At 51.3% G+C, this 10,729-nt stretch overlaps 1 protein-coding gene across 2 annotated transcripts; it reads right to left on the reverse strand.

The window, feature by feature from the left end:
- Positions 1-990: 990 nt before the first annotated feature.
- On the reverse strand, positions 991-9,372 carry C1QB (complement C1q B chain). 2 transcript variants are annotated; one of them, XM_016956039.4, is made up of 4 exons: positions 9,242-9,345; positions 8,384-8,536; positions 2,883-3,086; positions 991-1,711 (listed from the first exon to the last, which is right to left on the reverse strand). In XM_016956039.4, the coding sequence occupies exons 3-4, from the start codon at positions 3,067-3,069 to the stop codon at positions 1,137-1,139; spliced, it is 762 nt and encodes a 253-aa protein (XP_016811528.2). In that variant the 5' UTR covers positions 3,070-3,086; positions 8,384-8,536; positions 9,242-9,345; the 3' UTR covers positions 991-1,136. The 2 variants fall into 2 exon arrangements, with proteins under 2 accessions (XP_016811528.2, XP_524599.5); XM_524599.8 differs by lacking the exon at positions 8,384-8,536 and having other exon boundaries at positions 9,242-9,372.
- Between the last annotated feature and the right edge of the window lie 1,357 nt (positions 9,373-10,729).

The following is a 10,729-nucleotide window of genomic DNA, read 5'->3' on the forward strand; positions in this document are numbered from 1 at the left end:
GTCCTAGTCCTGTGGTCTCAGCCAATCAGGCAATAAATCTTTACTGAGTGGCTGCTGTCCATCATGGGTTCTGTGCTGGCTCAGAGATGAGCAGGGTGCAGAGCTACAGCCTAGCTGGGGAGACACGGTGAGGAGCCAAATGCTGGCTGTGCACGCTCTGGGGTAGAGGAGGCCAGAGGAGTGAGCATGCGAGAGCTAGGGTGTTCCTGCTTCAGGGAGGAGGTGTGGCTTGAATGAGGATGGGTAGATGGGCAGAGTGGAAGGCTTCTAGGTAGGGGAACAGTGCGAGGAAGGGCACCGAAGTGGGCTTGTTTAGAAGACAGAAAGGCCCAGTAGAGTGAGGCTGGAAGGCCAAGTTCATGGGCTGGGACTGTATCTGGTGGGCAGTGGGGAGCCACTGAAGGTTTTTGAGCGGGGGAGTGACATTTACTGTAACTGGTTGGCTGAGTTTGTGCTAGGCTGGGAAGATACTGGGAGGAAGGGCATGTGGGGAGAATAAGAAAGGGAAAGGTTCCTGCTCCAAGGTCAGTTAAAGCCTTGGAGGATGACCCCTGGATCCTTGGTAGGGGTAACGGGAAGGGACAAGCACAGAACCCCTTTAGGGGCTGGCCTAGACATGTTGCCTTTAAAAAAGGTCTCAGGCCATCAGTGGGCAGGCCTGCCCTTGAATCCCAGCCCTGCTGTGAGATTGTGGACAATCTCTTCATCCCTTCTGACCCTCAGTTTGCTCTTCTGTAAGCTGGGCACGATGCGCCCTCTCCCAGGAGGAGTGTGAGGATTAATGAGAGAATCAGGAAAAGGTGTAGGCTACCACTGGGAGCATAGTTGGTGCCGGACCCCCACCTCCCACTGTGTGGCTGGCACAGAGCAGCACACGGACAGAGATTTCATTCATTCATGGTTCATTCATTCATGTAACCAACATTTCTGAGCATGGCACTTCTAGTGTGCCAGGTGCTGGGACACAGAGTTGAATTAGACCACTGTCCCTTGGCCTTGAAGAGTTTATTTACTCATTCACTCAGCAGCATTCACCAAGCCCTACTGTGTGCATTGGCTGGGCAAGGGGTGGTGTTGGGGGTAGAGTGAGCGTTGCTGGCAGGGGGAGCCGGGGTGGATGTGAAGCAGCCCACAGGTCAGGCCTCCATATCTGGAAAGAGCAGGAACCCGGAAAAGATGCTGTTGGCGCCCTCCATGCCCAGTAGTGAGTTCTTGTCGGTGGCCTGCAGGAAAACGTTCTCCCCCTGCTCCAGCTTGAGGACCATGCCACCGGTGGTGACCTGGAAGGTGTTGTAGGCATAGTCACAGAAGGTGACCACCTTCTGTGCACGCTCCCGGCCACGCATGAGGTTCATGCACAGGTTCCCTCGAGAGCTGGCGTGGTAGGTGAAGTAGTAGAGGCCGGGCACCTTGCAGGTGAACTTGCCACTGCGGGGCTCATAATTGTTGTTCATGTTGGTGATCACGTGGTCGAAGCGGATGGTCTGGTCCCGGCGCAGGGGGACGTTGATGGTTCTTGTGGCAGAGAAGGCGATTTTCTGGGTGGCCTTGTAGTCTCCTGATTCACCTTTGGGGCCTGGGGCTCCAGGGGCCCCTGGGCCACCTTTAGGGCCCATGGGGCCCTTGGGGCCGACTTTTCCTGGATTCCCAGGAATCCCTGGGTCTCCCTTCTCTCCGAACTCACCATGGTCTCCAGCCAGCCCTGGAAGCCCTGGAAAAGCAGAGACCAAAGAAGTGAGATCACTGAGACCAAAAGAAGGAGGCCTGTGCTGGAACCTTGGGCAGGGCCCTGCCTGTCTCTGAGCCTCAGTCTCCCATCTGTAAAACAAAGGAGGCAGTGTCAGGCAGGGGCTCTGGGTCTCCCTCCAGCCCAGCTTCCTGAGTCTGTGATATGCTTGACCTTCTTGGGGGCTGCTGCTCGTGGGGAGGGGAACGGCTTCTTGCTGAGGAAGGTGCTAGGCCGGCCCTCCTCCCCAGCTTGTGTGGGGGTCCTTCTTCAGGCTAGAGCAGGGATAATGAGTGCTGTCCCCCTCTATCCCTCACCCCTGGCAGACATCCCTAATCAACCATGGCCTTCACTCTTGCTGCTCCTGGAAATGGACTTTAGACTCCTTCTCACTCCACCCCCCCCAGCAGCCACTACCCCTTGGTTTGGCACAACACAAGATAAGACTGATTTTCCAGTAGAGTGGCAGAGAATAGGGCCTGAGAAGATGGGATCTGGGGACAGAGAGATGTGCTTTGCGTGTCACATCTGCCATTAGTAGTGGTGTCACCTTGACTGAGTCACATTTCCTGAGGCTCAGCCTCCTCATCTGTGAAATGGGGATGAAGATATTTTGTGGGATTGTAAGGATTAGATGAGATTATGTGAGGAGAGTGACTGGCACAGACAGTTGCTCTATAACCGTAGGTTAAATGAATGAATAAACCAAATTTTACAGAGGGGTTTTCAAAGCTGGGAGTCTCATTTGAACCCCATGACAACCCCAAAAAAGTACCATTGCCCCCATCTTACAGGTGAGGAAATAGCAATTCAGAGAGAAGTCATTTGCCCAGGAGGTAAGTTTAAACACAGGACTCTGTGGCCACAGCGGCACTCCCTCTCCACCTGAATTTAATGGTAAGAGATCCGTGGTCTGGTCTTAGCCTCAACATTTACTGGGCTACCTTAAGTAAGTCAGTAGACTTTCTAGATGCTAGTTTTTCTCTCTGTAAAATGGGAATCAGAATTCCCTCCTTGCAAAGTTACTGCAAGGGTTCGGCAAGCTGCTGGATTTGCCAGTGCTTTTGCAGTCTCAAAGGTAGGCAACTGTGACTTGGGAGGCAGGAGACGGGAAATTTGGTCAGTATTACCAGTGTCCTGCTAAATCCCATGGTACCTTTCTCTCCTTTTATCCCTGGGGTCCCAGGTTGGCCATCGGGGCCAGGTGTCCCAGGGATACCCGGGATGCCAGGGATGGCTGGGGGCCTGGTGCAGCTGAGCTGGGCCCGGGAGATATCGATTAGGCCCAGGAGCAGGAGCAACATCAGTACTGGGATGCTGCCCCATGGGATCTTCATCATCATACTGTGTCAGACGCCTCCTGTGGAGGAGAAGACAATGTGAGAGGTTACCACCGTGGTGATCCTATCATCCATCCATCCATCCATCCATCCATCCATCCATCCATCCATCTCTCTATTCCTCCATCTGCATCCATCCATCCATCCATCCATCCATCCATCTCTCTATCCCTCCATCTGCATCTGTCCATCCATCCATCCATCTCTCTATCCCTCCATTCCTGCATCCATCCATCCATCCATCCATCTCTCTATCCCTCTATCTGCATCCATCCATTCATCCATCCATCCATCTATCTCTCTATCCTCCATCCCTGCATCCATCCCTCCATCCCCCTGTCCATCCATCCATCCATCCATCTATCCATCCATCCCTCTATCCCTCCATCTGCATCCATCCATCCATCCATCCATCCGTCTCTCTATCTCTCCATCCCTGCATCCATTCATCCACCCATGCATCCCTCTGTCCATCCCTGCATCCATCCATCCATCCTCCTCTCCATCCATCCATCCATCTCTCTACCCCTCCATCCCTGCATCCATCCATCCATCCATCCCTCCATCCTGCTGTCCATCCATCCATCCCTCCATCCTTCCATCCCTGCATCCCTCTGTCCATCTGTCCATCCATCCATCCATCCACCATCCATCCATCCATCCATCCATCCATCCATCCATCCATCCTTCTGCCCCTGCATCCCTCCATCCCTCTGTCCATCTATCCATCCATCCGTTCATCCATCCATCCCTCTATTCCTCCATCTGTCCCTCCATCCATCCATTCCTCCATCCATATGTTCACTGATTGTCCCCTATCTACCAGACTCTGTGCAAGGTGCTGGGGATTCAGTGAAGAACAAGACGGATACAGTCCCTGCCCTCCTGGACTTGTGCCCCTAGTGGGGACAGATATAAACAGGTAGATATAAATGGGTCAGCATAAAGTAAATAGAAATAGTGATAGACCGTGATTGGTGCTCTGAAAGAAAGAGAAGGATGCTGGGAGGCAGAGTAACTGGGCTGGAGGTGGGAGGTGGCGGGTTTTGTGAGGGAAGTCCTCCCACCAGGAAAGTCTTCTCCAAGGGGAAGCCACTCTTGGAAGTGATGATTAGGCTGAGACCTGAAGGTCCAGAAAAGGTGGGGGCAAGAATGTTCCAGGAAGACAGAGAATATGGAGAAGGCCCAGAGGCAGGACAGAGGTTAGGATGTTGAGGATCAGCAGGAGGCCAGTATGGCAGAGGGGAGCAAGGGTTCAAGTGACAGGAAGCAAGACTGGAGAGGCAACTAAGCTACTATGAGTTTGGGGTTTTATTCCCCCAAAGCTCTTATTCAGTAGAGCTTCTGAATTCAGGGTATGATGCTGCTTATGAACAGGCCACCTTGCATGCTTAGAGCATCCCTGCATCTACTGTGATTCCTACACCAAAGGGGACACTGAGGCTCAGGGAGGCCAAGTCACTTGCTCAGAGTCATACAGGAAGGAATGAAGCCGATGTCCCTGCCAGCATACCAGGCTGTTTCTGCTGGTAGAATATTCTCAGAGCTGTGACTCTGGCAAGAGGGCAGTGATGACCCCTTTTTAATCCCAAAGAACTAGGAAGAAGCCGGTGGGCTGTCTCAAACTGGTCAGCATGGCCAGTGTTCCATGCCATTAGCTCTCAGGACAAAGTGGCCTTTAAGTTCATCTAGTTTAACCCTCAGCCTATATATTTTTAACTGAGGCAACATTCCTACAACATAAAATTAACCAATTTAAAGCAAGCATTTTAGTGGTATTGAATACATTCACAGTCTTGTGCAACCCTCACTTCCATCTAGTTCCAAGACTTTTCATCACCCCAAAATAAAACTCTATGCCCGTTAAGCAGTTTCTTCTCAATCCTCCTTCCCCCAGCCCCTGACAACCATGAATCTGCTTTCTGTCCCTATGGATTTACCTATTCCTATTATTTCATATAAATGGAATTATACAACGTGTGACCTTTTGTGTCTGACTCATTTCATTTAGGGTAATGTTTTCAAGGTTCATCCATGTTTCTATGTTGTAGCATGTATCAGTACTTCATTCCTTTTTATAACTGAGTAATACTCCATTGTATGGATACATGTGATATTGCAAAGTATATATTTGGTCTTCTACCTCTTTCCTGGCAGACAACTCCTAAAATCCTTAGAATTTCCAAAGTGAGGTATTTTTGTACGCTAATGATTGATTGATGGCTGCCAGCCCCTAGGTAGCTTCAGGATGGGGCTCGTCACCAGGAAGACCAAGGCAGGCTTAGAGGGTCTACTCTCAGCCCCACCCCCCAACCTCTGGGGAGGGGAGTGGGGCTGAAGGTTAAATTGATTACCAATGGTCAATGGCTTAATCAATCATGCCTACATAATAAAGCCTCCATAAAAATCCCAAAGAACTAGGTTTAGAGAGCTTCCAAATAGCTGAACACAAGGACGTTCCTCGGGGGCAGCGTGCCCAGGGACCTGGGCATGACAGTGGCATGCCTCTTCCCTCATACCTCACCCTGAGCATCTCCTCATCCGTATCCTTTATAGTATTCTTTATAATAAACTGGTAAACGTGTTTCCCCGACTTCTTTGGGCCACTCTAGCAAAGAAACCAAACCCAAGGAGGGGGTTGTGAGAACCCCAACTTGAAGCTGATTGGTCAGAAGTTCTGGGGGCCTGGACTCGCAAATGGTGTCTGACGGGGAGCAGTCTTGTGGGACTGAGCTCTTAGCCTGTGGGGTCTGATGCTGTTCCTAGACAGTGTCAGAACTGAGTGGAAAGACACCCAGCAGATTTGATTGCTTGCTTGGTGTGAGGGGAGAAACCCCTCACATTTGGTCACAGAAGTCTTCTGTGTTGATTGTTGTGGTGTGAGAGCAGAGGAAAATACTGTTTGTGTCTTTCCACTTACAGACCTTCCACTTACACACTACAATTTGGTTTTGGGGTTTTTGGTTTTTTTGAGATGGGGTCTCACTCTGTTGTCCAGGCTGGTCTCGAACTCTGGAGCTCAAGCCATCCTCCTGCCTCAGCCTCCTGAGTAGCTGGGATTACAGGCACGCACCATCTCACTTGGCTATTTGTTTATCCACTCATCATTGGTGGACATTTGGGAAGTTTCCACCTTTTGGCTATTGTGAAGAGTGCTGCTATGAACATTTGTGAACAAGGATTTGAGTATCTGTTTTTAATTCTTTGGGGTTAATACCTAGGAGAGGAATTACCGCTTATGGCAATTCCATGTTTAAGTTCCTGAGGACCCTTCAGCCTATTCTTAAGTTTCCTCAATGACACCTCTGCCAAGGTCCCCCGTGTGGTGCCTCATCACACTCCCCTGCTGCACAAACGTTGTGTTCACTCAGCCCTAAGAACTAATCACAATGCTAGCTGCACATCACATTATTTCCTTGGAAGAGTCAAGCTGAACTTTCTCAGCAGAGTGTGAGGAAATGACATCTCTGCCAAGGGCTCTTCCATCCATGGTTTGCACCGTTTCAGTGATGGGCAGCTCATTACCTCTCGAGGCAGCCCATTCCACCTTTGCCCAGATCCAAAATTTTTTTCTTCATTCGAAGCTTGGGTCAAAGCCTTCTTCCTCCAGGAAACCTTTCCTCAGAGGCTGAACTGTATCCTCTCTTAAAATGGGGGAGCAGAGTGGTCTCTGCCTACTTCCCAGAGTGGCCACAGGGACCCAGGTGAGACCATGGATGGGAAAGAGTCACAAAGCCCTGAGCCCCAAGCTCTCGTTGGGACTTGTGGCTGCTACTGCTATTGCTGCTGTTCTCTGATCCTCACAACACCCTGGGGAAGTGGGTTGTGATGAATTTCCCATCTTGCAGATGAGGAAACTGAGGATCGGAACTTAGAAAGCAACCTACCCAAAAATCACCCAGCAAACTATTTAACAGCAGGGTTGTGGCCAAACTCCTACCCTCTCTGCCACATGCTGGCTGTCCCAACCCCAGAGTCTGGCATGTGGAGGGCTCCCTGGGACCAGACAAAGCCTACTGATATTTGGCTCCTATGCTCTGCAAACCAGCCTCAGCCCCTCAGCCTAGCCCTGATCAATTTCTTGCTGAAAGCCCTGAGTTATGCCAGACACTGTGCACCAAGGAAAGGAAGCTGTAAAGATGAGTGTGGCCAGGGAATGCTGGTGACAGCTTTAGGTTCTGCCAGGCTCTATGCTCCGAAGACAGGGTGGCTCAGGGGCATGGTCCTGCTTATCCATGAATAAGCATCAGCTCTCACTCTTGCTCTTGCTAAAGGTTTTACAAAATGGCAATTTAACAACTTTAATAAGTTGGGTACGTATAGGCCAGGCTCTGAGCCAGATGGTTTACATGCCATTATCCCATGTAATTTGATATTCAGCCCCTGAGAATGCACTCTTGCTTTCTCATTTTACAGATGAGGAAACGGGATCAGAGAGGGCAAGCACCTTGATAAAAGTCACACAGCTCCTGTGTGGCTGGGAGTCAAACCCACATCCACTGGATCTTAAAACTCAATGTTATGTTAAGAGGCCACTGTACCTGGTGGTAAAAACATAAACTTTGAAGCCAGACAGCCTGATAAAAGGACTAATGCATGGGACACGCCAAGGGTAGTGGTAGGCACGTGGTCAGTGTTCGGTGAAAGTGGCTTTTTACCACCACGATGATTGCTGCTCTTGTTAGGCAGCACACATTCACCTGGTGGCGGGAGCCTGTAGTGTCACAAGGAAAGCAACACTCAGCGTTCACATAAGGTCTCTACTGCTTCTTAGCTAAGGGACTTGGGAAATCACTCCTTCTCTCTGGCCACAGTTTACCCTCCTATAAAGTGGGGATAATGCTACTCTCTCCCTCATAGGGTATGTGCGAGGACATGAGTTACAGCTTCCAACAGAGCCTGGCATGTTGGAAATTCTTAATGAATATTAGCTATTTTATTATTATCTCTGTCATCCAAGAATTCCTGAGTGGTTGAACAGAAGGGAAGATGGTTGGAGAAGTAAAAAAAGACAATCCCTTTGAAAGATTGGGTTTAGAGGGAGGGGCTCTGTCAGTTGGAGGCAGCCGGGGGTGGAGAGCTGCGACCAGTTGGTGCCGGGAGTGGGTGGGGAGCAGGGTACTGAAAGGACTTGGGCTTCCTGGGGAAGCCAGGGGCAGGGGGAGTGGGAAAGTGCTGGTTCTAGCCCATTTCAAAAGCCACCGAGTTTCAGCCTTGGGTTAGGGCTTACAACTCATCTGGTTTAACTGCCTCCTGCCTGTACCAGCCCATCATCATTGCCAGCCCGGTTTCTCCCGTCCTCCCCCCAGGCTCTGACCTTTCCATCTCCTTCGGTCCAGCAGTCCCTTTCTGCAACGTGGAGTCAGGCCCACTTGACTTTAAAGCCCCATCTGCTACCGGCTGCATAACCTCAGGCAAGTACCTTAACCTCTCTGAGCCACTTGGCAATGCTGATTTCAACCTGACAGGGCTGCCAGAAGGATGACAGGAGAAGGCGCTTAGAAGAAATAAGGTCCCCCCTGCCCCGTGCAGTGCCACATCCCACTCCCCCGCTGCACAAACATTGCGCTCACTCAGTACTAGCTGAGAACTCATCGTAACTCTACCTGCACATCCCCTTATTTCTTTGGAAGAGTCAAGCTGAGCTTTCTCAGCAGAGTATGAGGAAATAAGCAAGGTGCTGGGGAAATGCTGGGCCGGGCAGGAGCGACTGGCTTATAATCCCACTCCTGCCTCTGGTTTACTGATAAATTTTGAGCCAGGGCATGCACTAAGATTTTGCAAGCTTGATCTCCTGTAAGGCACAGCAGTGCTGAAAAGTTCTGTTCTCCATAGGGGGGCCGGGCTGAGAGAGGTTAGGTGACTTGCCCAAGATAACCAATACATAAGATGCAGAGCCAAACTCAGCTCAAGTCTCTGCGATGCCAAAGCTCCTATGTGCCAGGCTCCCGCTTTAGGTGGCCTGCCCATCCGCTAGGCCCTGGGTAGCAGCAGACTCCCCAACTCACCCCAGAGATCTGGGTCCCAGAGGTCTGGGATTGGGCCCAGCTACCTGCACTGTTAAACAGCCTAGCTGGCTCCAAGGCAGGTGACGCAAAGCTCACACTTATGGAATCACCACTTTCTGCCATATTGGCCCTGCCAGCCTCCCCCAGGCGCCAAGCCCCGTCCTCACCTGGGAAGCTGGTGTCCTGTGAGGCCGCTGGGCTGAGCAGCAGTGGGACCAGGAGCCGAGAGCCTACTGCCCTCGGTCCGAAGCGGAAGTTCCCTTCCCCAGAGGCGGGAAAGGCTTTCCCCTGACGGTCCCCTCCCATGGCCCAGCAGGCTGGCCCCTTTCCCATCCCCTCACTGTCCCCCCACCCTGCTGCCCTCAGGCAGTTTCAGGTCCCATTTCTGCAACCCACTGGATTTACTGTAAATGAGACGGGTGGGTGGCAAGTTTGGTTCTGCCGACTCAGCAGCTGTGGGGAGAACACGCTGTCCTGGGGGAACATCCACAGCTCACCCTCCCAGGCTCTCTGACCTCGTGATCTTCTTCTACACTGGGCAGGGGTGTTCCTCAGTGAGCATCATGTGGCGGGCCGCTGCCTGAGTGCTGGCTGAGTCAGAGCCTTTGATTCCAATCCCGCCTCTGCCACTTGCCAGTTGACGTGTTGTCAGTCAAGGGAGCCCCAATTTTCTCTGCTATAGGATGGGACCATAATTGTACCTGCTCTACAGATACAGATCTCACAGGCCACTGGGAGGATAGTGGAGGAAATGATGGGGGAGGAAGTGTCTGGGGGTAAACTGTAAAGGGCTGTGCACGTGTTCATTGTTAATATCACTTCATGTCCCAGGCTTCCCCTTTCTGGGCTCATCTCTTCTGCTTCCTTCCCATTCTGTGCCCCTGCTCTTTCCCTGTTCTCAGAAAATAATCTCATAATGAATTTTAAATGTGTTCATTATTTATTGATACCCCTCCCTCTGCTTCCAGCAGGGCTGGACGCTGATGACAATAATAGGCCCAGGCAGGGGCCTGTTGCTTCTTCTCGATCCTGGAATCACGCCAAGTTAGGGCCAGAGAGGGGCTGAGGTTACTCGGCCCATCCTCCTCATTTTATATACGAGGAAACTGAGGCCCAGAGGGGAGACCCACCATTTAACGAATATTTAGTGTTTGCTTCCATGTGCACTGAAGAGAGAGCTCTTAGCAAATCAGCCATGGTCCCTGCCCCCATGGGGCCTCCCTTCTACAGGGGGAGACCGGTGTTAAACACGGAATGACATGAGGCTTCATTGCTTCTGTGATAAATGTCACCGAAAGACGTGACGGCTGGGGCCGATGCCTCATGGAAGTGGCAGATGCAGACCTGGAAGCCGGCATCCCTGGCACTGGGATATCAGTCTCTCCCTGTGGCTGCGTCTCAGACGACATGATGACTAGCAAGCACCAGGAGCTGGAGGGCCTCTTGACATCTGTGCTTGGAGATGGAAATTCACTGGGCTTGTGGATGCAGCTTGGTGGAAATTAAGTGTTAACTGCAATGGGTGAACAGGAGGGAAAGATAAGTTTGATAAAACCAAAAGGTCTCTGAGCTCAGTCAACTATAGTCCCAAAGGGACCCAGGCTAGGGTGAAGAGAAGAAACACTGGATTCCACAAAGGGAGAAACGAGTTAGTA

Source organism: Pan troglodytes, chromosome 1 (genome assembly GCF_028858775.2).
Source record: "Pan troglodytes isolate AG18354 chromosome 1, NHGRI_mPanTro3-v2.0_pri, whole genome shotgun sequence".
NCBI classification, from domain to species: Eukaryota; Metazoa; Chordata; class Mammalia; order Primates; family Hominidae; genus Pan; species Pan troglodytes.